The sequence below is a fragment of the Centrocercus urophasianus genome, unplaced genomic scaffold, assembly GCF_019232065.1.
Source record: "Centrocercus urophasianus isolate 14NV4802_14NV808 unplaced genomic scaffold, USGS_Curo_1.0 seq_72, whole genome shotgun sequence".
Lineage (NCBI taxonomy): Eukaryota > Metazoa > Chordata > Aves > Galliformes > Phasianidae > Centrocercus > Centrocercus urophasianus.
In genome coordinates, this window is record NW_024885333.1 from 26,708 (window position 1) to 51,643 (window position 24,936).

General features: G+C 58.7%; 2 protein-coding genes across 7 annotated transcripts in view; one reads left to right on the forward strand and one right to left on the reverse strand.

Moving 5' to 3' along the window:
- Positions 1-7,366, forward strand: part of CELF3 (CUGBP Elav-like family member 3) — an 8,833-nt gene extending 1,467 nt beyond the window's left edge. Inside the window, exons 3-13 of one of the 3 annotated variants that reach the window (XM_042837527.1) lie at positions 1,333-1,381; positions 1,906-2,034; positions 2,295-2,374; positions 2,661-2,804; positions 3,294-3,432; positions 3,713-3,862; positions 3,935-4,000; positions 4,585-4,683; positions 5,049-5,192; positions 5,770-5,900; positions 5,990-7,366. In XM_042837527.1, the coding sequence (XP_042693461.1) occupies positions 1,333-1,381; positions 1,906-2,034; positions 2,295-2,374; positions 2,661-2,804; positions 3,294-3,432; positions 3,713-3,862; positions 3,935-4,000; positions 4,585-4,683; positions 5,049-5,192; positions 5,770-5,897 (1,128 nt within the window). In that variant the 3' untranslated portion in view covers positions 5,898-5,900; positions 5,990-7,366. Of the gene's footprint in view, positions 1-1,230; positions 1,382-1,884; positions 2,035-2,294; positions 2,375-2,660; positions 2,805-3,293; positions 3,433-3,712; positions 3,863-3,934; positions 4,001-4,584; positions 4,684-5,048; positions 5,193-5,769; positions 5,901-5,989 lie in introns of those variants that run through there. The other 2 variants (XM_042837525.1, XM_042837526.1) reach the window with 2 other exon arrangements.
- A 1,215-nt stretch (positions 7,367-8,581) lies between these two features.
- Positions 8,582-24,332, reverse strand: SNX27 (sorting nexin 27). Of its 4 annotated transcripts, none has more exons than XM_042837528.1 (13): positions 24,058-24,332; positions 17,354-17,585; positions 16,421-16,613; positions 15,644-15,708; positions 15,178-15,282; positions 14,682-14,760; positions 13,328-13,491; positions 12,085-12,174; positions 11,187-11,336; positions 10,897-11,025; positions 10,405-10,464; positions 9,452-9,514; positions 8,582-8,710 (listed from the first exon to the last, which is right to left on the reverse strand). In XM_042837528.1, the coding sequence occupies exons 1-13, from the start codon at positions 24,330-24,332 to the stop codon at positions 8,663-8,665; spliced, it is 1,653 nt and encodes a 550-aa protein (XP_042693462.1). In that variant the 3' UTR covers positions 8,582-8,662. The 4 variants fall into 4 exon arrangements, with proteins under 4 accessions (XP_042693462.1, XP_042693465.1, XP_042693464.1 ...); XM_042837531.1 differs by lacking the exon at positions 24,058-24,332 and adding an exon at positions 17,689-17,711; XM_042837530.1 differs by lacking the exon at positions 24,058-24,332 and adding an exon at positions 17,671-17,711.
- Positions 24,333-24,936: the final 604 nt, after the last annotated feature.

Genomic DNA, 24,936 nt, shown 5'->3' on the forward strand with positions numbered 1-24,936 from the left:
CCCCCCCCCCCCCCCAAAAAAAAAAAAAGACCTCTTTATGGGAGAGTTTAGTGGTTCCTGGGGACAAATGTGGGGAGGGGGAGTTCCCAAGTGTAAATACTGGGGGTACACAGAAACCCTCCCCCCAATTGGGAATCCCAAAACATCCCCCTCAGGGCCAAAAATCCCAACAGACAGACAACAAAAGAGGTCGTGGAGAGGAAATGCCATTTATATGGGGGGAAGAGCAAAGCATTTTGGGTGGATTCTCCTCTTAATTATGGCCAGGGACCCCTAGACACCCCCCTCCCCACAAAGACTCATTTCTAGAGGGCAATTATGGGGTCCTCAGATATTATGGGGGGTTGGAAGCCCAGGGGGAGGTCATCACACAATCCCCACCCCGAACAATCCCTCCCCTCACTGTCCCCCCCTTCAGGTCCCCCCCATCAGAGCCCCCTGGGATTTACCTTCTTTGGGATAATCTGAGGATTTGGTGGGGTTTATGGGGTGGGGGGGGTGGGATTATTTGCATGGTGGAGGGGGGTTGATGGAGGGGGGGGGGATTAAGGAGCGGCACGGCCCCAGCAGCTGCCCCCAGTGTGATGTTTTATGTGGAGGGGAACACAAATGTCACCCACTGTCCCCATCAGTGCCAACGGGGGGGGGCTGTTAGATGGGGGAAGGATTTAGGGGGCTGTTATACTGGGGGGAGGGGGGAGGTGATTTAGGGTGCTGGGAGCCCCTATTAGCAGCTCCCCCCCCTCCATTTCTCCAGTTCCATCCCAGGATAATCCCGGGATTAAGGAGGATTAAAGCGGGGGGGGAGGGGGGGGGGGGCCACTGGGGTTTATGGGGGGGGGTTGTGGGGCTGGGGGGGCACCTTCGCTTTCTGCGTGGGAAATAGGGGGGAGAGTGGGGTGAGATGGGGACAACGCCCCCCGCCCCTCCCCCACCTCCTTCAGCCGTAGGGGTTTCGGGGGCCCCCCAAATCCACCCCCTCCCCCCCCTCCGGCCTTGTCATTGTTTATCGCAGCGCTGCTGATGTCAGCGCCGTTGCCAGGCAACGGGATGGGGAAATTGGGGATGAGTGGGCGGTTGCCATGGAGCACGTCCTCCTGTTGCCATGGTTACCGGGCATCTGCTCCCTGCCCCCCCACGTTGCTCTCAGGGGGTGGGGTCAGCCCCCCAGCCCCCCCAGTTAATGGGGGGGGGGGAGAAGGTGGTCGTTGCCATGGTGCCCGCTGCCTGGTAATGGGATGCAGGCAGCATTGCCATGGTAACGCAGGGCATCTTTGGGGTACCCGGGGAGCTTTGGGGGCTGCATCCCCATCGCTCGCTGTGCCCCCCCAGATGAACCGCCCCATCCAGGTGAAGCCGGCGGACAGTGAGAGCCGAGGAGGTACCGCCCCCATGTCCCCAAATGGGGCCCCCCAAGGGCCACCCCATGTCCCCCACAGGGCTGGCGCCAACCCCTGCCCCCCACCCAGTATCCCCAGTGGGGTGGCTGTCCCCATTCCCGTGTTGTTTGTCACCTTATCCTCGTGTCCCCCACACATGTCCCCATGTCCCCTCCTCCTCCGCCCATGTCCCATGGTGGGGATGGCCCCATCCCTGTCCTCCTCCCGTGTCCCCCATCCCGTTGGTGTCCCAAGTCCCTGGGGAGGCTCCAGCATAGCACTGTCCCCATGTCCCCAACCTGTACCCAAGCAGCCCCACGAGAGGCGTTCCCCCTACCATGTCCCCATCCCAGGTCTCAGCCTATCTTGGTGTCCCTGTGTCCCTGGAGGGGGGACCCTTGTCCCCGTCCCCATGTCCCCAGTACCATCCTGGTCGGGCACTGGCTGTCCCTGCACTGTCCCCATCCCTTGTCCGGGTGAGGGGGTGTCCATCTCTGTGTCCCAGTGTCACCACGCTGTCCCGCAGAGGACCGCAAGCTGTTTGTGGGGATGCTCAGCAAGCAGCAGGCAGACGAGGATGTGAGAAAGATGTTTGAACCCTTTGGGACCATCGATGAGTGCACAGTGCTGCGCGGCCCCGACGGCACCAGCAAAGGTGTCACTGTGTGGAGATGGGGACAGGATGGGGTGGGGGTGAGGTTGGGGTGGAGGCAGGGGTTGGCTGGGGATGGGATGGCGCTGGCGATGGGGACGATGGGGGTGGGGACAAGGATGGGGATTGGGATGATGAAAGTGGAGTTGGGGATAGGATGGGGAGGGGGATGGGGATGGGAATGGAGACAAGGATGGGGGCAGTCAGGGTGCGTTGGGCTGGGGAGGGCCGGGCATTGTCCCTGCTGACCCCGCTGTCCCCAGGCTGTGCCTTCGTCAAGTTCCAGAGCCATGCAGAGGCCCAGGCTGCCATCGCTGCCCTCCACGGGAGCCGTACTCTGCCGGTGAGGGCCACCAACCCACCGCCATCCCTGACCGCCCCACTGCCAGCCCCACCACTGTCCCCATGGTTACCACCACCACTGTCCCCGTTGTCTCCATCCCACCCCCAGCCCCTCCTGTCGTGATTCCTATCATCCCCACCGCGGTTCCCGTTGTCCCTCCCAGTATCCCCACCATTGTCCCACCATTATCTCAGTGCCATCCCCACATCGTCCCCACCATCCCTCCAACTGACCCCACTGTCAGCCCTCCGATTGACCCCTCCCCATCCTATCGCTGTCCCCACAGGGCGCCTCATCCAGCCTGGTGGTGAAGTTTGCGGACACGGAGAAAGAGCGGGGTCTGCGGAGGATGCAGCAGGTGGCGAGCCAGCTCGGCATGTTCAGCCCCATAGCACTCCAGTTCGGGGCCTACAGCGCCTACACACAGGCGGTAGGGGGGCATGGGGATCGGGGGGACGTAAGCGCCTGGGCGTGGGGTGAGGGCGTTGTGTTGTGGGGTGGCAGCCGAAAGGATGGCCCTACATTGTGGTGCGGTAAGGGCAATGGGGTGGGGGACATCAGTGGCGGATGGTCTCGGAGGGCTGCGCTGGGACATGGGGTGAGCTGACGGGCGCCCATGGGGTGAGGTGGTGGGTCCCCACATTCTGAGATGGCCGTACTGCAGTGATGGGCAACAGGAACTGGTGAAACCCAGTGATGGTGGATCCCGTAATCCAGGATGGGGTCACTGGGTGGAGTGGGGAAACATGGCCCCGCGTGGTCGGAGATGGGAACGGGATGCTGTGAGGAGACACCGGGTTCCCAAGTTGGGCACTGTCAACCAAATGGGGGACACCCACTGGATCACGGGGGTCTCATGGGGACAACGCTTGGGAAAGGACCCTGGTGGCCGTGTGCGGTGCCAGCTCTGTCCCCACAGCTGATGCAGCAGCAGGCGGCCCTGGTGGCCGCCCACTCGGCCTACCTCAGCCCCATGGCCACCATGGCCATCCAGATGCAGCATATGGGCACGGTCAACCCCAACGGGCTCATCGCCACCCCTCTGCCCCCCTCCTCAGGTAGGTGGCACTTGGGGATGTGGGGACATCAGGGGTGTGGGGGTCATCTGGGGTGGGAGATGTGGGACGCAGGACACGGGGGCTTGGGGGCATCAAGGATGGGGGATGCCAGAGATGGGGACGCTGGAAATGGGGACACCGGGTTGGGTCCATGTTGGATGGGGACCCCAAAGATGCGTCCGTGTGGGATGGCGATGTGGTGGCCACCAGGGGATGGATCCACAGCCAGATGGGGACGGCGTGGTGCCAACGCCAGGGTGGTGACCCCGCTGTCCCCCAGGAACCAGCACGCCGCCGGCCATGGCTGCCACACCAGTCCCCGCCATCGCAGCCCCACTGAGTGTCAATGGGTACAGCCCGGTGCCCGCACAGCCCGCGGGGCCGCCCGCCCCTGAAGCCGTCTACGCCGGAGGGGTCCCCCCGTTCCCAGGTGCTTGCTGCCCCCCAGCTGCCCCTTCGTTGCCCCCTGCCTCCCCTAACGGCCCCCCACTCTGTCCCCCAGCCCAGAGCCCCGCTGCCCCTGCGGACCCCCTGCAGCAGGCATATGCTGGCATGCAGCACTACACAGGTGGGGGCGCTGGGGGCACTGGGAGGGACTGGGAAAGCATTGCATGGCACTGGGAGCTGGGTGGGGACTTCGTGGCACTGAGGGCGCTGGCAGGTACTAGGAAGGAACTGTGTGACACTGGGGGCACTGGGAGAACTGGGGTGTACTAGACAGGCATTGCATGACTGGAAGTGTACTGGAGGGGGCACTGGAAGGCACTGGGATGGCATTGCATGGCACTGGGAGGATACTGGAGGCTACTGGGAGCCAGTGGGAGGGCAATGGTTGACACGGGGAAGGCATTTTGTGGCTCTGATGGGCACTAGCAAGCATTGGGAGCACTGGAGAGTGCTGCAAAGGCATTGCATGACATCGGGGGGGGCACTGGATGAGCACAATGTGGCACTGGGGGGAACTGGGAGGATACTGGGGAGAGCTGAATGGTTTAGAAGGCCACACCTGTAAAGGACTGGGATGGCACTGGGGAAAGACTGGAAGCACTGGGGGGCACTGGGAGCACTGGGGGAGCTCTGGTGGTACTAGAGGGCACTGGGATGTGTTGGGAGGCACTGGGCTGTACTGGGCTGACCCAATTTCCCCTACAGCCGCCTACCCTGCCGCCTATGGGCTGGTGAGCCCAGCCTTCGCCCCCCCAGGGCCACTGCTGGCCCCCCCGCCCCCTCCCCAACAGCAGCAGCGCGAAGGTGAGGAACTTCCCCAAGCCTTCCTGGGGGCCTCCTGGGACCCTGAGACCAGTCCTGAACTCCCTCAAACCTCCTGCGACCCCTTAGGACTCTCTGAGACATTGGGACACCCCAGAACCTTCCTAGGACCCCACAATCCTGGGACCCTCTCTGAGTCCCCAGGACTCCCCCAGGATCCCCTAAGTCACCCGATGGAGCTGTGCTTGGGGTGCCCGTAGCCACGGGGAAGCCATGGAGCAGTGGTTTTGGGGTCATCCATTGGAGTCTGTGGGTGCCCCCTGGATGGGTGCACGGGGTTGGGTTGGGTTTGGGGTTTTTTGGGGTGCCCTGGGCCTGTGCCCGCTGTGACGCTGCTCCCTCCGCAGGCCCCGAGGGCTGTAACATCTTCATCTACCACCTGCCCCAGGAGTTCGCTGACACCGAGATCCTACAGATGTTCCTGCCCTTCGGCAACGTCATCTCAGCCAAAGTGTTCGTCGACCGCGCCACCAACCAGAGCAAGTGCTTCGGTAGGGACATGGGATGCGATGGCCGGGGGTGGGACACCGCGGTCAGAGTGTGGGGACATCATGGCCATGGTCAGGACACAGGGACACCACAGATGGGGTCACCAGAGCCAGAAATACGGGCTCACCATGGCCAAGACATGGGGACACTGTGGTTGGAGTATGGGGACGTCATGGTAAGAGCATTGGGATGCTGTAGACGAGGACACCATCACATGGTCAGAGACAAAGGGGCATCACAGATGGGGTCACCAAGGATGTCCACTGACATCATAGATGTGGACACCGTGACCAGGAATATGGGGACACAATGGCCAGAGTATGCGGACATCAGGGACTTCACAGATGGGGTCACCATGTCCAGGGACACGGGGACATCATGAGCAGGACATCAAAGTGCCATGGGGACACCGCAGCTGGAGCCACCAAGGCCAGGGGCACAGAGTTATGGTAGCTGGGGACATCGTGGGCCAGCTGCAGGGCCACTTCACCACTGTGACTGTGTTCTCCCTGTCCCCACATCCCCATTGTCACCACCATCCCCGTGTCCCCATTGTCCCCATGTCCCCGCTGTTCCCAGGCTTTGTCAGCTTTGACAATCCAGCTAGCGCGCAGGCGGCCATCCACGCCATGAACGGGTTCCAGATCGGCATGAAGCGCCTCAAGGTGCAGCTCAAGAGGCCCAAAGATGCCAACCGGCCCTACTGAGGGGTGAGCCCCCAGACCCCTAACAGCCCCCCAAGCCATTGGGGTCCTCCCCAGCCCCACTTAATGCCCCCCATCCTCTCCTTCCTGCCCAGGTCTGGAAGTGCAGCGCAGCACCCATGGGTGACCCCAACGGTGGAGCAGCCCCCCTGGGGTGGGGAGGTCGGTCCTGCCGGGGGGGGCACACAGACCCCCATATGCTCAGGAAGGATGGGCCCCCCCCCGCGGGGCCAGGTGGATTCCCCCTCCCGGTCCATCCCAGTCCATGGGCTGAGGAGGAGGACCCAGCAACCCCAGCACTCCCCCCAACACCCCCCTATTTTGGGTAGGGGCACTCCTCTGCCACCCAGGTCCCCGCTTGGGGCTTCTTTCTCACCAAACAGGACCAAACCCAGCCCCAAGCTGGGGACATGGGAGGCACCTCACACTGTGGGAGGGACATGGCCACCTCCCCCTGTCCCCCCAAATACCACCCCATGGGCGGCTGCGCCAGGGCAAGCGGGACCCTCTTCACACATACACTGCCACTCCGCTCTGCCCGGCCCCCACCTGCCTCAGTTTCCCCTTTTCTATGTGTTCCGGGGGCTGCACTCCCAGCACGGCCACAGCTGTATGGACATGGAGTGGCTGCACATGGGATAAGCCGGGATTGGGGCGAACTGGGATCAGGATGCTCCAAGATTGGGATGTGCTGGAATCGGGATGCTCCAAGATCAGGATGCACTGAATTTGGGATGCGGTGAAACTGGGATGCACCGAGATTGGGATGCTGCAAAACGGGGATGCAACAAAACTGAGATACTGCGAGTTTGGGATGCAGTGAAACCGGGATTGCGTCTGTTGGGATGCGCCCAAATCAGGATGCACTGAATTTGGGATGCCATGAGAATGGGGTGCACTGAAACTGCCATGTGCTGAAGTTGGGATGCGCTGGGATTTGGAGACGTCAAGTTCGGAATGTGCCAAATGTTGGATGCAGCAAAACTGAGATCGAGATGCAGCAAAATCGGGATGCGTCGCATCTGGGATACCGAGAGATCAGGATGAGTGGGATTGGGATTGACTGATGTTGGGTCGCATCGCCATCGGGATGTGCCAGGATCAGGACGTGCCGACACTGAGACGCACCGAGATCAAAATGCAGCAACGTTGGGATGCACCGAGGCTGGGATCTGCCAAAACTGAGGTGCAGGAAGACCAGGATGCTCTGCGATCAGGATTGCGCTTTGGATTGGAGTGCACAGAAACTGGGGTGGATCAACATTGGGACGCGCCGAGATCGGGACGCGCCAAAAGCAGGGCGTCCTGAGAGGGGGATCCCCGCCCTTGGACGCGGACCCCGGCCCCACAGCCCCCCGTGCCCCACGATCCCGGAGCCCTCAGCCCAGCCCGGCCGAGCGGCACCGCGGGGCCTCCCTGTAGATAATCCGTGAGCGGCACCGCGGGGCCGCTGCTCCCCCCCCCTTACGGGGGCTTTGGCCCCCGCTGAGTCGGGGGGGGGGGGGGGGGGGGGGGGGGGGGGGGGGCGGACCCCCAGGAGTCGCCGTCTGCGGTGGCGACACCGGCGCTTAATTTATTTGCTATTTATTGCGATTCCTTTGGATAATTTAATTTTTTTTCTCTTATTTTATTTTTCTGTCTAAATAAAAGTTACCAAAAACAAAACAAAACAATCCCGAATGCTGGATCTGTTTTTGCAGGGTGTTTTTTCGTGTTTCTTTTTCTAGGGTTTTTTTTTTTTTTTTTTTTTTTGTGGGTTTCTTGTAGGGTTTTGTGTTTGTCGCCGTCGCCCTTCGCAGCGCTGTCGGATCCGTCAGACGGCGCTGGGGCCCCGCGGCGCTTCCTGACCTACTTACAGCGCCGCGCTTTCGGTTTCCTTAAGGAAAAAGGCAGAAGAAAAAAGAAAAACGACCCCCAAAAGCCCAAATGCCACCGCGGCGGACGGCAGTGGGGGCGCTTGGGGCGAAACGGGGCTCCGTGCAGAAATGGGGTCTGGGCTCCGCCGGCGGGGCGGCGCGCGGGCAGCTGAGCCCGAACGGGTCCGACGGCAGCGCGAGCTGCGCCCCCCGCCCTGCGCCCCACCGACGACCCTCCGGCCCCCGCCGCCCCCCGTTCACGGAACAGCGCAGCGTCAAACTCTTCATTTCACAGCGCCCATCCTCTTCATTTCTTATTTTTCTCCTCTTTTTTTTTTTTTTTTCCCTTAATTTTTTCCCCTCCCCCCCCCCCCCCCCCCCTCTTTTTCTGTTTTATTTTTTGTCTTTTTTGCTTCCTTTTTTTCCCCTTTTCTTCCTTTCCTCCTTTCCTTTTCCTTTTTTCCCCTTTTTCCTTTCCCTACCCCTCCTTATTTTTCTTCTCTCTAAAATGTTCAAATCTTAAAACCAGAGTGGTTGGACGGAGGGACGTGTGTGCTAAGGCACCTTAACGACGGTGCTGCCCCTGAGGCAGCCAGGTGTGTGGGGATGGGATCAGTACACACCACTTTTTCATGGTTTTTTTGTGATTTTTTTGCCTTTTTTATACATACATACATACATACGTCCAAACAGTGCAAATGGATGAATTCAATTTCCAGTCGTAAAAAATGGGATCAGAGCCGTCCATGGGCGCAGGGCTGAGGGGACGGGGCCGAGCCCTCCTCAGCCCCACAAAGATGACGTTGACAAATGGTGTTATTATTAATAATATTTAGTTTAAGGGCTTTAATACAATAACAGAATTTGTAAGTGTTAATTTGGGGTTGGGGGTTACGCTCTGCTGCGCCGCGGTTAAGTGGCTGCGTCCCTCTGCTGTGCCCGCACCGTCTGGAAGACGTTCTGCAAGAGAGGAGAAGGGAGCATCAAAGGGCGGCCTGCGCTGCGCCCCAGCAGCTTTGTGTTCGCTCCGCTGCTGCCCACTGCTGCATTTCTGGTTCTACTGGGGGTGTTCTGGAGCTCTGGGATGGCTCTGCCCCTTTCCCTACACACCAAACACCCCACAGCACAGCCATGAGCAAGCCTATTAGCAACCCAAGCTCGAGCCCCCGATGCTGCATTTGGGGGGGCTCCGTCCCGTCTTTATTTCACCGTTTGCAGAATCGCTCCCTGCCCCACTCGTGTGAGGCTGGGGGGGGATGCATCAGCCAAGGCAGGGAGCTGCGAGTTGCCCCACAGAGCTGTGATGCGCATCGACAGAATGGGACCCAAAGCTTTGGGCCCGGCCAGGGGATGCTCAGCGCACACACAGCCTCCGCCCCACAGCGCTGGGGGTTGCCCTGCTGTCATCGCCTGCTCGGCGTCCTTGGGGCAGAGAAAGCGATGCGTGGGGCCGGGGGCTCCTTCTGCAGCAGTGCCAGCATCAAAGGGCTCTGGGGGGGTTCCGCCCCAGTGAGCACAGCCGCGTGCAGCCCAGCGCAGGCGCACACAGCCGGAGGCAGCAGCCACAGCCGCACGCAGCAGCACAGCCTGCAGCCGTGGCAGGGCGCGGAGCAGCGCTGTGTGCGACAGGAGCCGTGCTGGGCGCAGCAGAAGGCGCTGCTCGGCGCTGCGGAGCTCCCGCAGGTGCTGCAGCGCCGTTACCTTGCTGCACACCGTGTCTGTGCTGCAGTTCTGGTTATCCTTGTCTGTTGCCTCCTCCTCCACCTTGACGAGGGAAAAAGACGGAAGGGGATAAATAAAAAAAAGGGGCCTGAGGGGCTGGGAGGGGAGCGAGAGGCAGATGGGAGCGGCAGGAGGGGCAATGGCAGCACTTCTGCACAGCAAAGCAGCTCCAGCACCACCAGAATTTGCAGCCCAGCACAACCAGCAGCACTAAGCACCGCTTCCAGCTCCACCTCTGGCAACCAGCTCCAGAAATGCAGCTCCAGCTTCAACACCACCAGCTCCACATCTCCATCTCCATCCCACCTCTGGCCCCAGAGCTTTGGCCCCAGTTTGCTGCCAGGATGCAGCCCTGAGCCACACAGAGGGTGATGCTAAGCCCAGGGCAGGGGCAGTGCCATCTGCAAAGCGACAGCGATGTCACGCAGCAGGGTCATGGAGCCCAGAGCTCGTGGTGCCTACAAGGACAGGGATGTCACACAGCAGGGACCCTTCATCCCACTGCAGCATCTCACGCCTAATGCTAGGCCCAGCCCAGGAGCTCCCAACCCCACAGCACGGAGTGCCAAGGGCAGAGGGGACAAGAGGACAAGAGAGCTGGGTGGCACCAGCAGGCAAAGGCAAAAGGATGGACCCACGGTGACAGCACGGCTCTGAGCAAAGAGAGCCCTCTGAATAGTTCTGCAGCCACAGAACTAAGGTTTTGCCACCTGCGGGCAACAGCAGAGCCCACCAACCCCAGGAGCTCCTCGCTGGACCGTGGCACACAGCACCCTGCAGCTCTGCAAACAGAACACCGTGCTCCCAGCAGAGCCAGCTCAAACACCCGCTGCTCCCTCTTCAACCTCCTTGCTGGGGACAGGCAGGAGCGACTGCCAGCAAAACGCTGCTGTGGGAGGTGAAGGCAATTCCCTGCAGCCACGGCTCCTTACCTCTTTCCTCCACTTGAGCTCACAGAAGACCCGCTCGAAGCACTCATGCATGTAGTTGAACTGCAAAGAGAAAGTGGGCGCAGCTCAGATCTGCCGCAGCACCCAAAGCCCAGCCTGTGCTGCTGGCTCCTCCTGGCGGCCGCGTCCCCACCGCAGCGCAGGGGCCGTGCAGCTCCCACGGAGACACGGGACGGCTGGGATGGAAGGGACACGAAAGCACAGAACCACGGGATCACAGAACGGTTGGGCTGGAAGGGAGCCTACAGGTCACACAACTACGGCATCACAGCACCGCTGGGTCGGAAGGGACCTCAGAAACACGGAGCCGTGGAATGGCTGGGTTGAGAGGGACCTTCAGAACCACAGAACGGCCGTGTCACTGACAAAGTGTTGAAGGTCACTGCTCCCAGGATGGGCTCCTGGGTGACACCACTTCACCCGGATGCAGAGCGGTTCTGGCTTCTCAAACCTGCCAGGAGTTGGGCTACTTACGTAGGGGGTGAAGATTTTAACCCATCGGGGTTTCTTCTCTCCTCGGGCATACTCAAAACAAAAGGCCATTCCCTCTTCGTCCGTGTCCCACCGCTGCATTTCGTCCCATTCGAACGCTATTACCTGGTTCTGAGGGGAGACAGAACCCAGGTGAACCCCTGGGGGGCCGGGGGGGGCTCGAGGCACATTGGGTGGCGAAGCGAAGCCGCATGAAGGGACTCAGGGACCGCAGCCCAGAGCTCCAGGCTTCCTACAGAGCCATGGGGCTAAGCGCAGAGCCCTGCTCTCACCTCCAGCTGTCCCTCCTCGGTGCAGGCGTGGAGTTTAAAGTGCTTAATACTGATGGCTGTGATGACATGTCCCTTCCGCCGAGAGTCACAGGAGCAATGAGGGAAGATGATCTCGTTGTAACCCTCGCACGTCCGCAACATGTTCAAATACTGCAGAGAGAAATGGGCGCCGGGTTACACCTTGGGACGGGGACACGGCCCTCCTCAGAACCCTGCAGCCCAAAACAGGGAACCCAAGGGCAGCAGGGCTCCCCAAAGCGTGTCCCCATCTGGGGGATCCCCTACAGCTGCCCCCGTCCCAGGACTCCCCAACTGGGCTCCATCCAAGGACTTCCAGGGCTGTGATTTCTCTTTGCAAGGAAAGGTTTTCATGGAGCAGAACCACAACATGCAAGAGGGGACACGGAGGCGTGGCTTTTCCAAGAGCCACATCTCCCTTTGGAGCCACAAGTGGCCCAGTGCAGGAAGTGCCTGCTTGCTGGTCCTCCTGTTGGTTAATCATTAAGAGGTTTCAGCATCTCAGGTGACGCTTCCAGGGTCCGTGCTGGGGGATGTCAGAGCTGCGTATGGGCTGTGGGAGCCCAGCGTGGGCTGAGCCCTGGACTTCTGCCAGGCTACAAAGAAATGAAGGCACAGCAGCGCTGCAGTCGCACTGCGAGCAGCCGGGATCCACTCCTCTTTGTGAGGCCAACGCTGCCACCTCTGGGGCTTTTTGGATAGAAAAAGACCTTTGCCTCCCGATGACTGCGGAACAGCAGCTCTCCCTGGAAGCTGCAGGGGGCGGACTGCTATGGGCACCTCTCAGCACAAGGTTTTGTCTCTGCTTGGAGCAGTGCTGGGTATGGCACTGCAAGGTGCTCACTGGAGGAAACAAAGCAGGACAAGTGGGACGACTCACCATGACCATCTTTCTCTGCTCACAGAGCTTCTGTAGCTGGTAGGACTTCTCCTCTGCTTTGATGTAGCCTTTCTTGACATCATCAACAGCCTTAAACAGGGAAAAGTAAAAAAGGGGAAAAAAAGGAAAGAAAACCCAGCAGTCAGACTGCAGGATCCCATCAGCACACCCCAGGGCCATCATGAGCCTTCGAGCTCCGTCCAGGAGGACTTTGGAATAACACTCCTGGAGGAAAAGGATGGACCTGGACATCTGGCGCTTGGCATCCTGCTTTGCCTTTGGTATCCCCTGGCTTTTGCCCACCGTGCTGCTGGAGGGCAGCACTGGCATGGGATCCTGGTACCCTTCAGACTGAGCGGCCTTTCCTTCAGCCCTGCGCACCCCAACTCCTGCCTGGCAGCTCCCAAAGCTCCCAGCCAACAGAAGAGCCAGTCTAGGAAACCATACAGCTTGCCAGCGGCTATCTTTATTTCAGTGTCGACCAGGGGCTGGTACTGGCTCAGTCTGGAGTGTCAAGGGAGCATTTTTGGTAGTGGAGACAGACAGAGCAGGACCCATCTTACTGAAGTTGGCAGATATCTACCTCTGGGCTGGTCATCCTAGCCTGGCTTTCTACAGTCAAGGGAGAACACGGCTCTTCTCAGGCTCACTTCATCCTATAGGGCAGCAGCATAGGAGGGGGCAGGTGAAACGACAGAAACATTGTGGTTCTGCAGAGCAGGGAGAAATCTGCTCCCCCACCGCCCAAAAGCTTCGTGCAGAGCTGAGGACAATATCCCACCCCTGGATGGCAGCCACTCAGGATCCCTCCGCTCGCCCTGGGAAGGGGCAGCGCTGCGGGCGGCGTGAGCCCCACCATGCAGCCCCAGGCAGCAGGACGCAGCCAGGCCGGGCACTGCTGCTCCTCAAAGCCGTGCAGCTGAGGAGAGCAGCGGCTGCAGTCGTGGTGGGAGCTGGGCCCTTGGCTGCCAGCAGCTCACAGGATCATTAAGGTTGGAAGAGACTACTAAGATCATCGAGTCCAACCCCAACCCACCCCACCGTGCCCAAAACCGTACCCCAGAGTGCCACATCTCTGCAGCTCTTGAGCCCCTCCAGGGACAGCACCTCCCCCCGCTCCCTGGCAGCCCATTCCAACACATCACCACTCCTTCAGAGAAGAAACTTTTCCTGATACGCAGCCTGGGTTGGCTTACCTCCAGCACGAAGCTCCAGCTCTCCCAGGGAGCAATTAGATACCCACCTGATGGAAGAAGTAGGTGACTGCCAAGTCGTTGTCATTGAGAAGAGCCTCCTCCTCTGTCGTGAAGAGCCATTTCCGGATGGTCAGGCACGTCCCCGGCACCGCCGAGGTGTAGTTCTGCACGTAGAGTTTGTGGGGAAATTCATTGGGTGCCAGCTTGCGCACTGCAAGAAGCAGAGCTTAACTCAGCACCTGCCTCCATGGCGCTGGACCCTGCCAGTCCCTTGCAGTGGCCCCCGGGGCACGGACAGGAATTTCACAGCACTTCCCCCTGCATGACACCATGACAGTGGTGAGGGCCATCTCTGGGTCCCAGCAGCGCAGTGGGGCACACACTGCCACGTCTCTGCATTGCCCTCAAAGAAGCAACGTGCAGCTGGGACTCCTGGCAGCACTGCCAGCAGCCAGCCCTGCACTCGGAGCTTCACTGTGATGGATCAAGGAAGGGTGAGGCCACCACCTCACCGCAGGCAGAGCTAACAGCTTCCAGGGAAATTAAACGGAGCCTATCCAGATAGGAATAAATGGAGATGTTCCCATGAGTGTCCAGAAAGTGCAAGGGAGAAAGGCTAAGTGGAGTTTTTGCTTTTCAGAGTGAGGAGCACAGCACTCAAGGATGAGGAACTAATAGCTGTGGTTGGAGTCTGTGTGATGCTGTGCCAGCACAGCCCTGTCCCAGTGCTAACACCTGAAAACAAAAGCACCTGGCGAGGAGTGAGAAACATGCTCAGTTCAGAACCCACCACAGCGGAACACAAACCCATCGCTCCCACGCTGTGGTACAACTGCCACACTGGGGACAATGTTGGTTTAGTGAATCCACCACAAAGCTGGGGGAGATCAGAGCTTACCAAGACCTGGCCAGCCCCTAGTGCAAGCTGAGATGGAAGGAGAGAGTACTGAGTGCCAAAATCCCACATTCCAACCCCAAATCCCATCAGAAACTGAAGGACAGATGAGATGGCAAGCTGCAGCTTATGGCCTGTTGCAGACTGGACCCAGCTCTACGTGTGCACAGAGCAAATCCCATCTCCTCTGCAGCCCCTCTGCCCTGCGCTGAGATGCTGCTTGTGTCCGACCTCCAGCCATGTTTCAGTGATGCTGGGCACCACCTCTCTCTGAACCAAAGTAAAACATATCTGCTCAACAGAAGTGTCTCCTTGAACAGCTTAGGAACAGGAAAGTCAAACAGCAGCAAAAAAAAACCCCAAAGCCATCAGATTTTGAGGGCTTCTCATTATCAGTGCTGTGCCTGCCCCGTTCCTCCAGGGCTCTTCGTCCTGTGAGTGCAGATGAGAGCTGCAGGAGCGCCCTAGGGCTCTCCAGCACTGCCTTGGCTGCTGTCGGCACTTACCGAAGGAGTGATTGATCACTTCAAACAAGGCAAAGTAGTTGGCGGTAATGCTGTCCATTCCAACTTTAGCAGCCACGGCCTGGAGAACAACCAAAGGGAAGGTGGGGTGAGCGCAGCAGGAGGGCTGGGCCAGCTCCGCGTGGGCTGCCCCCGAGCACTGCCTACCCTGAGCTGCTGACAGCAAGGAGAATGGGCGCAGGACGCACACAACTCCTGCGCCAGGCACGCTGTGTTAGAGCTGCGGTGCTCCCAGCTATCCGCCAGCTTTAAGATGTTATCGGGGACAACTAATTCGTCCCTCGCTCTGTCCTTGCAGCCAAGCCAAGGAAATGCTGTTTCAGCACAGTGTGAGGTGGGGGCTCACCAGCTCCCACCCTCCCTGCCACAACGCTGGTGCTCAAGGAGGGGCAGAGGAGCCACTGAACACCTCCAGGGCCTCAGGGAGCGCATGGATCGCACGCATCCTTCATGTTCCAAAGAAGATAAAGCAGCCCACCTGGTACACCTGGTCTGTAGTGCTGTTCTTTTTGACTCTGACTGTCACTGTTGTTATGTCTGGTAATGCTACCCGAAGCTCCACATCTGAGACGCCGTTGTAATTCTGAAGAAAGGGAAAAAAGAGGACAGGAATCAGCAAGGCCCTCGGTTGAGGGGCTGGGGGTCACCCCTTCCAGTTCAGGCTGAGCCAGGAACTTCATGGACCAATTACTGACCGCCTTGCACTGCTAATTAATGTGATCATTTGTATACCATTACACCCAACAGAATCCCTTTTCAGGCTGCAATGGGGAATTCAGAAAGAAGCGGCACCCTGCTCAGGTGTGAGGCAAGGAGCCTGTGGCAGGGCTCAGGGGGCAGCCTTGCTTTTCTGCTGCTGCTTTCTACGTGGCTTTGGCAGCGTCCCTGCTCCCCGGTGCAGTCTCCACCACAGCAGAGCTGCAGCACGCTGCCCACGTGCCTACCTCATCCGACTCCGACAGGAATTCCTGCATGATGTCGCTCTCCCCGATGACGCGGATGGAGCACACTGCAGGACACAGAGCACAAGTCAGGGGCCGACCCAGGGGAGGCAGCCGCCCCTCCAGGAGTTGCCCGAAGGACAGGGCGACAACGCCGGGCTGTTCCGCAGGCAGCCAAGGGCAGGGAGAGCCTTCTCAAAGTGAGCTGGGGCACGTGGGCTGGCATCCAGCAGAGAGTGCAGCAGTGTGGGATATTCCCCCCGGGCAAAGCCCAGGCTGCAGGCAGTCAGCCAACGGAGGTTTCAGCTGTACTTAAAAGCGGCGTGAGATTTCATAAATAGTCATTCCAGAGGGACTGGAGCTATTTGGGAATTCAGGTCAAGTTCAGGAAATAATTTGGAGCCGAAGCGCATCATGCTGCATCCGAACACGACCAGCCTGCCCCTTCCTGCAGCCCGGAGGAGGAAGACGACTGAGCTGTGTGGGCTGAGGAGAACCTGACCTACGTCCCACCGCGGCGCTCACAAAGTGATGGAGCTCAGCGCTTCAGCCATAAAAGTTCTGTGTGAACACAAGGGTGGAAGAGCCCTGGAACTGAGCCCAGAGCAGCACAGGGTAGTTTCCTTCTCTGGAAAGATTCAAACCCACATGGATGCGAACCTGGACAACGTGTTGCAGGGACCTGCTTTAGGGTTGGCCTGGGGGATCTCCAGAGGTCCCTTCCAACCCCTGCGGTGCTGGGACTGTGATGCTGTGCAGTTCACACTCTCAGCTCCATACCTTTCTCCAGGTACTCCTCCAGCCCTCGCCGCCGGGCGTCCAGCTGCTGTTCCGACAGGGAGAAGGGCCACTTTCCAGGGAGACGTGGGAAGGTGAAATTGGCAAATTCCCGCTTCAGGTTCTGGTGCAGGATGGCAAACTCACGGTACCGCTTGGAGCAGAGCTGCCGGCCAGCCATGTAAACGTTGTACACCTGCGGGGAGCAGAGAGGAGCAGCTCAGAGTGCAGCCAGGAGGGCTAGAGCTGCAATGAGAAGTACGGCTCGATGCTTCCAGCACCACCTTGAGAGAGGAGGAGCTGCTGCAATGGGGTCGGGAGGTGCAGAGAGCAGCAGCTCCAGTGCAGATTCCTCTGCCCCCTTACAGCCCCCCAGCATCACCCTGCACCCTCCCAGCAGCAAAGCCCCAGCCTAGCTCTGCAACAATGAAGAGGTCTTTTCCAACCCCTATGGTTTGGGGTTTCCCCCAGCAAGGGCAGGCAGCAAGCGCGGGGCGGGCAGGATGAGGGCCCTGAGGTTTGCAAGCTGGGCACCTTTCTTTAATTCATTTCCCCCTATATTCTCCAGAGGGAAGAAGATGATGAAAGGAAAAAGGAATTTCCCAGATGGGAAGCAGCATGTCAGGACATTTGTTTCCTCTCACCTCAACATTTGGTGTAAAATGAGTGCAAATGTGAGCAAAAGCTCACACGAGCAGAACTACGGCTTCCTACCTCATCTTCTATACTAGTGCTATTAACAAAAACGTTTGCAGCGCACAAGAAATAACTGCAAAAGAATAACCAAGCAGAGACGAAACAAGTCAGTATCAAAAGCAGCCAATAAATTATGAGTTATTTTCGAATTATTGAAGGCACAAAGGGACCACTGCCACCCACTGCCCCCAGGCAGCACAGAGCCCCATGCATGGGAAGCGCCGTCCGGCCAGTACCAACCACGAACTTCTCTCCGTTCTGCTCCACGTGCTTGTAGGTGGGGATGGAGATGGGCACGGCCTGCTTCTCCGTGTAGTCGTAGAAGGACTGCCCCAGGGAGTCGTCGCTGGGGTCGAGGTTGTCGGCCTCGTGGGGAGGCACCGACAGCACCGTCAGGATCAGCTCCTTCTCCCCAGCACGGATCAGGTCCACCACCTGCTTGTGTGTCGCTCCTTCAACGTTCACCCCGTTCCTGTAAGACAGTGGGGAAGCCATCAGCAAGGCTAAGGGGACGCTCAGAGCCAGCCCAGAAATCCAGCGCAGATCTGCCTCCCCACCAGCAGAAGGTAACTGACATCTCCATGGCTTCAGCTCCCTTCCTGCTGTGGGTTACGCCAGCAAGAGAGAAGCGAGAAAAACACCAAAAAACCAAAACAGCCCACGTAGTTCCCATGTTCAAACTCTGCAAGTTCTGCTTTGGTGGGAGTAGCTCTGCAGCTCAGCTTTGCCAGGAAGCAAGCAGAGCCCAGCTGCACTGCTCTGCTCTCACGACATCAGGTTGAAGCTTCATCCATTTCTCCCACTGACAGTTTATTGAGTTATCTGCTATGGTACTTTGTTTAGGAGCTTCCACCACAGCCAGAAGTTCTTTAGGGGCTTTGCAGAGCCAGAGAATGCTTTAGATTGGAAGAGACCCTGTCTCATTCCAACCCCTACAATGGGAAGGGACACCTCTGTGGGTCTTCTCTGGATTCTTTGTGCTAAGAGGGCCCAAGAGCCACGCACAGCTCTTCCAGTGGAGTAACGATGCCACAGAGCTGAGAATTGGGGAAATACCCCCTCTTGTCACAGCGAAATGGAGCCATTCCTCACTGCAACACAGCGCCGTGCGGGAGCGGCACTCGCATTCATTCCAGCTGAGCGAGGCTCACGTGCTGCTCACTCATCCCAATGGGAGATTGTTTCCATTCAGTGGAATTAAAGCCAGGCTGTGGAGTCCTCCAGCACTGCTGCCCGCGTGGGATTCGGGCGGCCCAAAGCAGGACTTCTCCCTGCAAGCAGAGACTGATGGCTCCGCTCACCTCAGTGCTCTGCCAGCCGAGCCCCTGTAAGGCAAGGGCAGCTCTGCAACAGAGTCACCATAGCAACTCTGCCTGTAGAAATCCTGCACAAACCTTGGGGAGAAAGGGAACGGGAAAGAAGCTGCTGTGTGCAGAGCTGCTGTGTGCAGAGCTGCTGTGTGCAGAGCTGCGGGGAGCCCAGCCGTGCAGTGCGGCCACAACACACCAACAGCCCATCTGCTTTTCCTGGGATGCTTGGGTGCTTTTCTCTTAGAGCTCCTGCTTCCATTTGGAGGCAACAGAACTCAACTCCACAGGTGCTACCCTCACCCTGCCCAGCTCCAACCCCCTGTCCAGCTCTGGGGGATGCCGAGCAGGCCAGAGGTAAACCTACACAAACAGAAAGGTTGGAAAAGACCTCCAAGATCATCAGGTCCAACCACTGACCCATCACCACCACGGCGACCCACAGGATCACAGACTCATTACAGGATCACCGAATCCACCCACCAGCCCCTCCCCATCACACCCCAGACCGCACAGGAAGGGCCAAAAGGAGAACTTCACTGCAAACCACTGCGGGACGGAGCGCAGAGAGCAACTTCCCCTGTGAGGTCACTTCTCCAGCCAAAGGCAGATGTGGTAAAAGCAGGAACGAGGTTCTGCTCCTTCCACTCTCAGACGCCGATCATTGACCTCTGTCAGCACCCGGCTTCCTCCTCACCCCATGGAGCTCAAGGGGCCCACAGACATCACCCGGTCCAACCTCTGAGCACACCGTGCTCCCCAGGGCCATCAGCAGAGCTGCACAGAGCCAGAGCTGCGGCACGGTGCTGTGAGCTGAGGCACGACTGCTGCCACCGCCGCCACCGCCCAGCCGTCAGGGCTTCCCACTGCCTGGATCCTGCTGGGTCCCCTCCAACCCAGGACGCTCTGCGATTCAGAGAACCATGGGATCACAGCGTGGTTGGGTTGGAAGGGACCTACAGACCACAGCACTGCAGAACAGCTGGGTTGCAAGGCTCCTCACACCCCAAACCACCCCGCCATGGGCTGGCTGCTCCCCACCCACTCAGGCTGCCAAGGGTCCCCATCCATGGCCTGGGGCACCTACAGGGATGGGGCACTCACAGCCTCATTGTCCTCTCTCTGAGTAAAGGATTCCAATCCTCACGCCTGACCCAAATCTTCCCTCTTTCAGTTGAAAACCAGTGACCCCAACTCTCGGGATATCCCACGTTAAATCCCAAGGATGCAGCAGAACTCCCCAACACACCAATGTTAAGGAAGCTCTAGCACACAGAAGAGCATTTCAGTCCTCCCATTCGTGCACCAAACGACTCGTCTTCTGTGAAGACTTCAAATTTCCTGCCAAGAGAAGGGAAGGGAATTGGCTGCGGAAAGCCTGCGCGACGCTGCCCCGAGACGAGGACCTTAACACAACTCCAAGCGCGGCCTCCGCCACGCAGAGCCTCTCCCAGCCCCTGACCCTCAGCTCCAGCACAGAGCTCAGTGCACCCCCAGCAGCTCCGTGCACTTCTGCATCTCCTGCAGCACATCAGTTCTTACCAGTCACGGGCACAGCAAAGCATCCCTCCCTGCTCTGGGAAGGGCAGTATTTCCCCATTTCTTATCACCCCAATGCTCTTCCTAGATGGAAGCCAACTCTCCTCTTAGGGCTACAAAGCCCAGACCTCGCTCAGCATTCCTCCAAACATAAATAAACCTCAGAAAGAATCACCAAGTAAGGTTCCAGCGACGTTCCCACTTCTGTGCAGAAGAAAGCAGGAGCCTGGGAGAACGACCACTTTCACAGCAGCCTCCTAGGACGCCTTAAGGAAGTTTAATACCTCTCTGCACATTTATATGCTCTGCTCTAGCAAACTGCAGCACCGCCATTCATTCATCTGCTCCAATTACATGAGCAATGATGCCTTGAAAATGAACGCTTCTTAAGCACTCTGAGAGGAGGCAAAGAACAGCAATGCTTCCGAAGGTCCACGACTAAATATCACTTAAAAGAAAACGAAATACTGACTTAACATGTAGCCTTGCTGAAAAAAGAAAAAGCATTTTTGGAGCGTGGTGGTCCTTGGGGTCCCTTCCAACCCAAGCCATCCTAGGATCCGAACGCTTCAGAAGCTCAACCTGTGCCAAACATAACAGCAGACAGCTCCCAATGCTGCCCATGCCAGCTGCAGCAGGAGCAATAACCAAAACAGTGACTCCACACACCCTGAGCGCAGCCAACCGCCAAGAGCCCCATGACCAGCTCCGAGCTGGAGCTTTGGGTGCAGCTGGAGCTTTGGGTGCAGCTTCGTAAGCTAACATCAAAGCAAGGATTTGTATTGGCTCACAGACCCCACCAACCCCTCCTCGAGGGAAGTTCAGGAACGGTGGAAAAGAGAGAGGGAATGGCAAGGAAAGGCACACGAGGAAAGCGGTGTGGGATGCTGAGTGTGGCACACTGGCTGCAGGGATGGAGCAGAGGCAGCAGACACTGAATTCCTCCAGCTTCAGTAATTAAACTCATCCCCATGAGCACACACAGCATTCTATCGGAATAGACTGCAGAAGTGTTAAGCCAAGGCAGATAAAAAGGCTCTCTCATTTATTTAATTGCACACTTAATGGGAAAGCCAGCAAGCGAGGGCTCTTCATTTACCCACCGCTGTTATCTCCCGCAAGAAAAGACATCAATTTGCAGCTTTTTCCTTGGACGTCCCTCGAGCTTCATGCACAGCGAGGGATGGGGCCACAGTGAGAACCAGGGAGTCCAGAGGAAAAAGAAAGGATGCTCCCCAAGCCACCTGAGCTTAAGGAGACATCCTTAAAGCCTTTGGTGCAGGTAAGCCTGCTGACCGCCCCGTGGTTTTCTGCTAGCACGCCCCTCGCACGAGCAGCACAGAGCTGCCACGTCCCCCCTGCAAACAGCTCCGTGCTTTCCCAGGCAGCACCAGCTTCTTCTGGGCCACACTGACACGCAACGTCCGACTTTGGGCCAAGAGAAGAAAAAGAGTTTCACTTCCTAAAGGACAAAGCAGAGGTTCTGCACAACCACGTGGACGTCTCGCCCGTTAAAGAGCTGGTGGGGCGATGCCGTGCCAAAGTCTGAAGAGAAGAAGTGTGGAAAGCCTGTCAGCAATACACCAAACATCTCTCCTGTTCTGCAGGATGGGTGGGAAGGAGACCCTGCGGCATCGCACCCGCACCAGGGTCTCACTGAGCTCCTGTTATCGTGAACCACATCCTCACCGACTTGTTCTGAACCAGCTCCCTGCAGACAGAGCTAGCAGCAGCACAGAGCTCCTCCCCACCGAGATTAGTTATGATTGTCATTCAGGGTGATAATCAAGAACTAAATGAGCTCTCATTGTCTGACTCCAATGCCCTCAACACCCACAAACACACATTGAGCTAAGGAGATTAGAGAGTGTGCCATGGATGTGTTGCAAAACCAACCTTGGAAAGCAAGAACTGCACTTGAGGTGCAGGAGTGTAGAGTGGATGGTGAGGAAGGACTCTGAGAGCCCAGGAACCCAAAGAGAACCTCCACCACACCCTGGGCAGAGCTTGGAGCAAGACCCGTGTCCCCTAGCTCTGCGCAGGCTGCTCAGCACAACCACAACACAGAGCCTGGAGCCCCGTCTGCCACGGCGCAAGGGACGGGAAACCAGAGCTATTTTGGGAGGCTGTTTTATTGTTTCCTGCTCGGCTCACGAGCGCTCGGTCTGACTCGTAGGAGCTGGACTCTAATTAATGCCCACGTCCTGCTGAACACACAGGCAGCGCAGGGCCGGCGAGCTGACTGAGGCATCGCAGCTAACGAGCACGACAGTCGATACGGGGCGAGGGTGAAAGCCAACTGGGTGCTACGAGATGATCCACGGGGAAACGAGGAAGTGGCCTCGCTCTGGCGATGGGCAGGGAGAGGAAATCCCACTCCTCAGCAAGACGGAACAGGCTGCCCAGAGAGCTGCGGGGTCTCCTTTTCTGGAGACACTCAAACCCACCTGGATGGTGGTTTCGTGCTGCAGGGCACTGCTTCAGGGGGTCTACAGAGGTCCCTTCCAGCCCCTACGGTCCTGTGCCTCCTTCACAGACCGCATTTTAAGCATCTCCCACAAGACAGAGCTCTTCCAACCTGGCACCTTGCAACGCATACAGATATTTCCCTGGGTCAATAAGAGCTGTTCTCACGTCGCTCCTCCAGGTGCAGAATTCAGCCCAAACGCTTCTGCTGTGCAGAAAATCAAAGTGGGATGGATTTGGGTCACTGGGAAGAGCCGAATCCCAGGGCCTGCTGCAGGGCACAGCCAGCTCCAGCCCTGTGCTGTCCTTCAGAGCCCAGCAGCAAGGCATTCCTGCTGCTGGGAAATCCCTGTAATTAATAAGTAATTGAGCTTAACCAACTCAGCACCAAGTACAAAAGTGTAAAGAACAGCAGAGATTGCTCAGCGCGGGCAGAACCAACCCGAAGAGCTGCACGGCAATGTGCCTGATGCTGGCCCACAAAATCAACACTTATGGGATCTTTTAGGAAAGAGAAAGGAGGGGTTTCAACACACCGAAGCATTTCTACGGGAAGACATTCCCTGTAATTCTTGCAAGGAACAACCAAGGGGTCAGGATCAGGAACCAGCAGCAATTCAACCCCATCCCCTTGGCGCCCACGTGGACCCCAGGGCTGTCCCTGAGCTCACTGCTGAGGGGAGAATCCTTGCACACCATAAAGAAAGGGAACCTCAAAATGTCAGCACAGCAGAGATGGAAACGGCATCCCCACACCCCAAAGGATCCCCCAGAGCTCTCAGATACACCACTGGCGCAGCACCCCCTGAATTGTCCCTAAAAGCCCCACGTGGGGTGGAGAGGGGAAGCCCCCTATAAATGCCTCCAGTGCAAGGAATGGAGCACCGCCCCATGCAGAGCCCCACAGAGGAACAGCAGACTCAGACCCCTCTTTGGGGTGCACACAGCACTCCCGAATGATCCCCCACGAGATGTGGGGAGTCCCAAGTGACCCTAAATCCTTGTGGGAAACTCCCAGCCTCCAACCCCTCATCCAAAGCACCCTCCTCTATGAAGCACCCTCCCACAGCCTCAGTGCAGAAATGGCCCAGACCCCATAACCCCTTCTACATGTCCCCAAACTCCAGTGTGCTCAGTCCTCTCAGGACTCCCACAGACCTCTCAGGACCTGTGTGAACCCCCTCAGGAACTCCCTAAAGCCCTTCAGAACCCCTGAGGCCCCTCAAACGCCCCCACGACTCCTCCTCTCAGGACCCACCCCAAACCTCTCAGCTCACTCAGGACATCCCTTCCAATCCCCCAGACCCTTCAGAACCTCCTCAAGACTACCCCAAAACCCTCAGCCCATTCAGGGTACAACCCGAGACCCCTCAGGTCATCCCCACAACCTCTCGGCATCCCCCCAAAACCCTTCAGGGTCCATCCCAAGCCCCGCAGCGCACTTAGGAAGCCCTCAGCCTCATCAGGCTCCCCCCCAAGCCCCCTCAGGACCCCCCTCCGCCGCACCAGAACTCTCTCAGGACCCCCCACCCCCACCCTCAAGCCCCCTCAACACCGACGCAGCCACCACACCCCCTCCACACCCGCCCTCCCCCGCAGCCCGGGCCCGGCGGCGGCCCCCCCCGTACTCACACCTCCAGGATGCGGTCTCCTTTGCGGACCCCGGCGCGGTCGGCCGCCCCCCCGCCCAGCACGGCGCTGACGTGCTGCAGCGGCGCGTACAGCTCGCCGTTGATGCTCCGCAGCTGCCCGCCCTCGCTCACTTGACCCCGCACGTTGAAGCCGTATCCGGATTCGGATTTCACGATGCGGACCACCCGCGGTCCCCCCGGGGCTCCTTCATCGCCGCCGTTCCGCTGCGGGGCCGCGGCCGAGCGCGGCGGCCCTTCACCCTCCTCGTCCGCCATCTTGGCGAGCAGCGCCGGGCCGCGCCGTCACGCGCGCAGCGCCCCCTCGGCCACCGTACGCGCAAGGGGTGATGGGAAACGTAGTCCGAACCGCCGTAGAGCGCGATGGGGCGCGGGGAGCGATGGGAAATGTAGTTGGCGCGGCACTGCGGGAGCTGCGGGGGGGCAGCGGGGCGGGGAGATGAGAGCGGCGTGCGGGATGTAATGGGGCGGGAATGGGGCTGTAAGAGACGGGAATGGACTGTTCAGCAGTGTGCGTGTGTGATAGGACGAGGGAAGAGGTTTCCGACTAAAAGGGGGAGATTTACGCAGGGTAGAAGGAAGGGTGTTTCTATGGTGGGGTGGTTTCTAAGGGTGGGGAGGCGCCGGCACAGGTCCTGCGGGCAGCGGCGCCGATCCTGGAGCTGCGCGGCCGTTCCTCCAGGCTGCGTGGGGCTCTCAGCTCCTCACGGAGCTGCGGGTGTCCCCGTTCATCGCAGGGGGGTTGGACCAGATGGCCTTTGAAGGTCTCTTCCAACGCAAACGATTCTGTGTTTCTACAACCTTAATGATCAGCCACTGCACCACAGCACGGTTGGGTTGGAAGGGTCCTTAACGATCATTC

Bases quoted from the DNA above. Each gene is read 5' to 3' on its own strand.
- SNX27 (XM_042837528.1), bottom strand. From the start codon at position 24,332: ATGGCGGACGAGGAGGGTGAAGGGCCGCCGCGCTCGGCCGCGGCCCCG. The intron at 11,026-11,186 runs GTGAGAGCAGGG...GTCTCCCCTCAG, and splicing joins CCGAGGAGGGACAGCTGGAG to AACCAGGTAATAGCGTTCGA. The intron at 9,515-10,404 runs GTAAGGAGCCGT...TCCCTCGTCAAG, and splicing joins AGCTCAAGTGGAGGAAAGAG to GTGGAGGAGGAGGCAACAGA.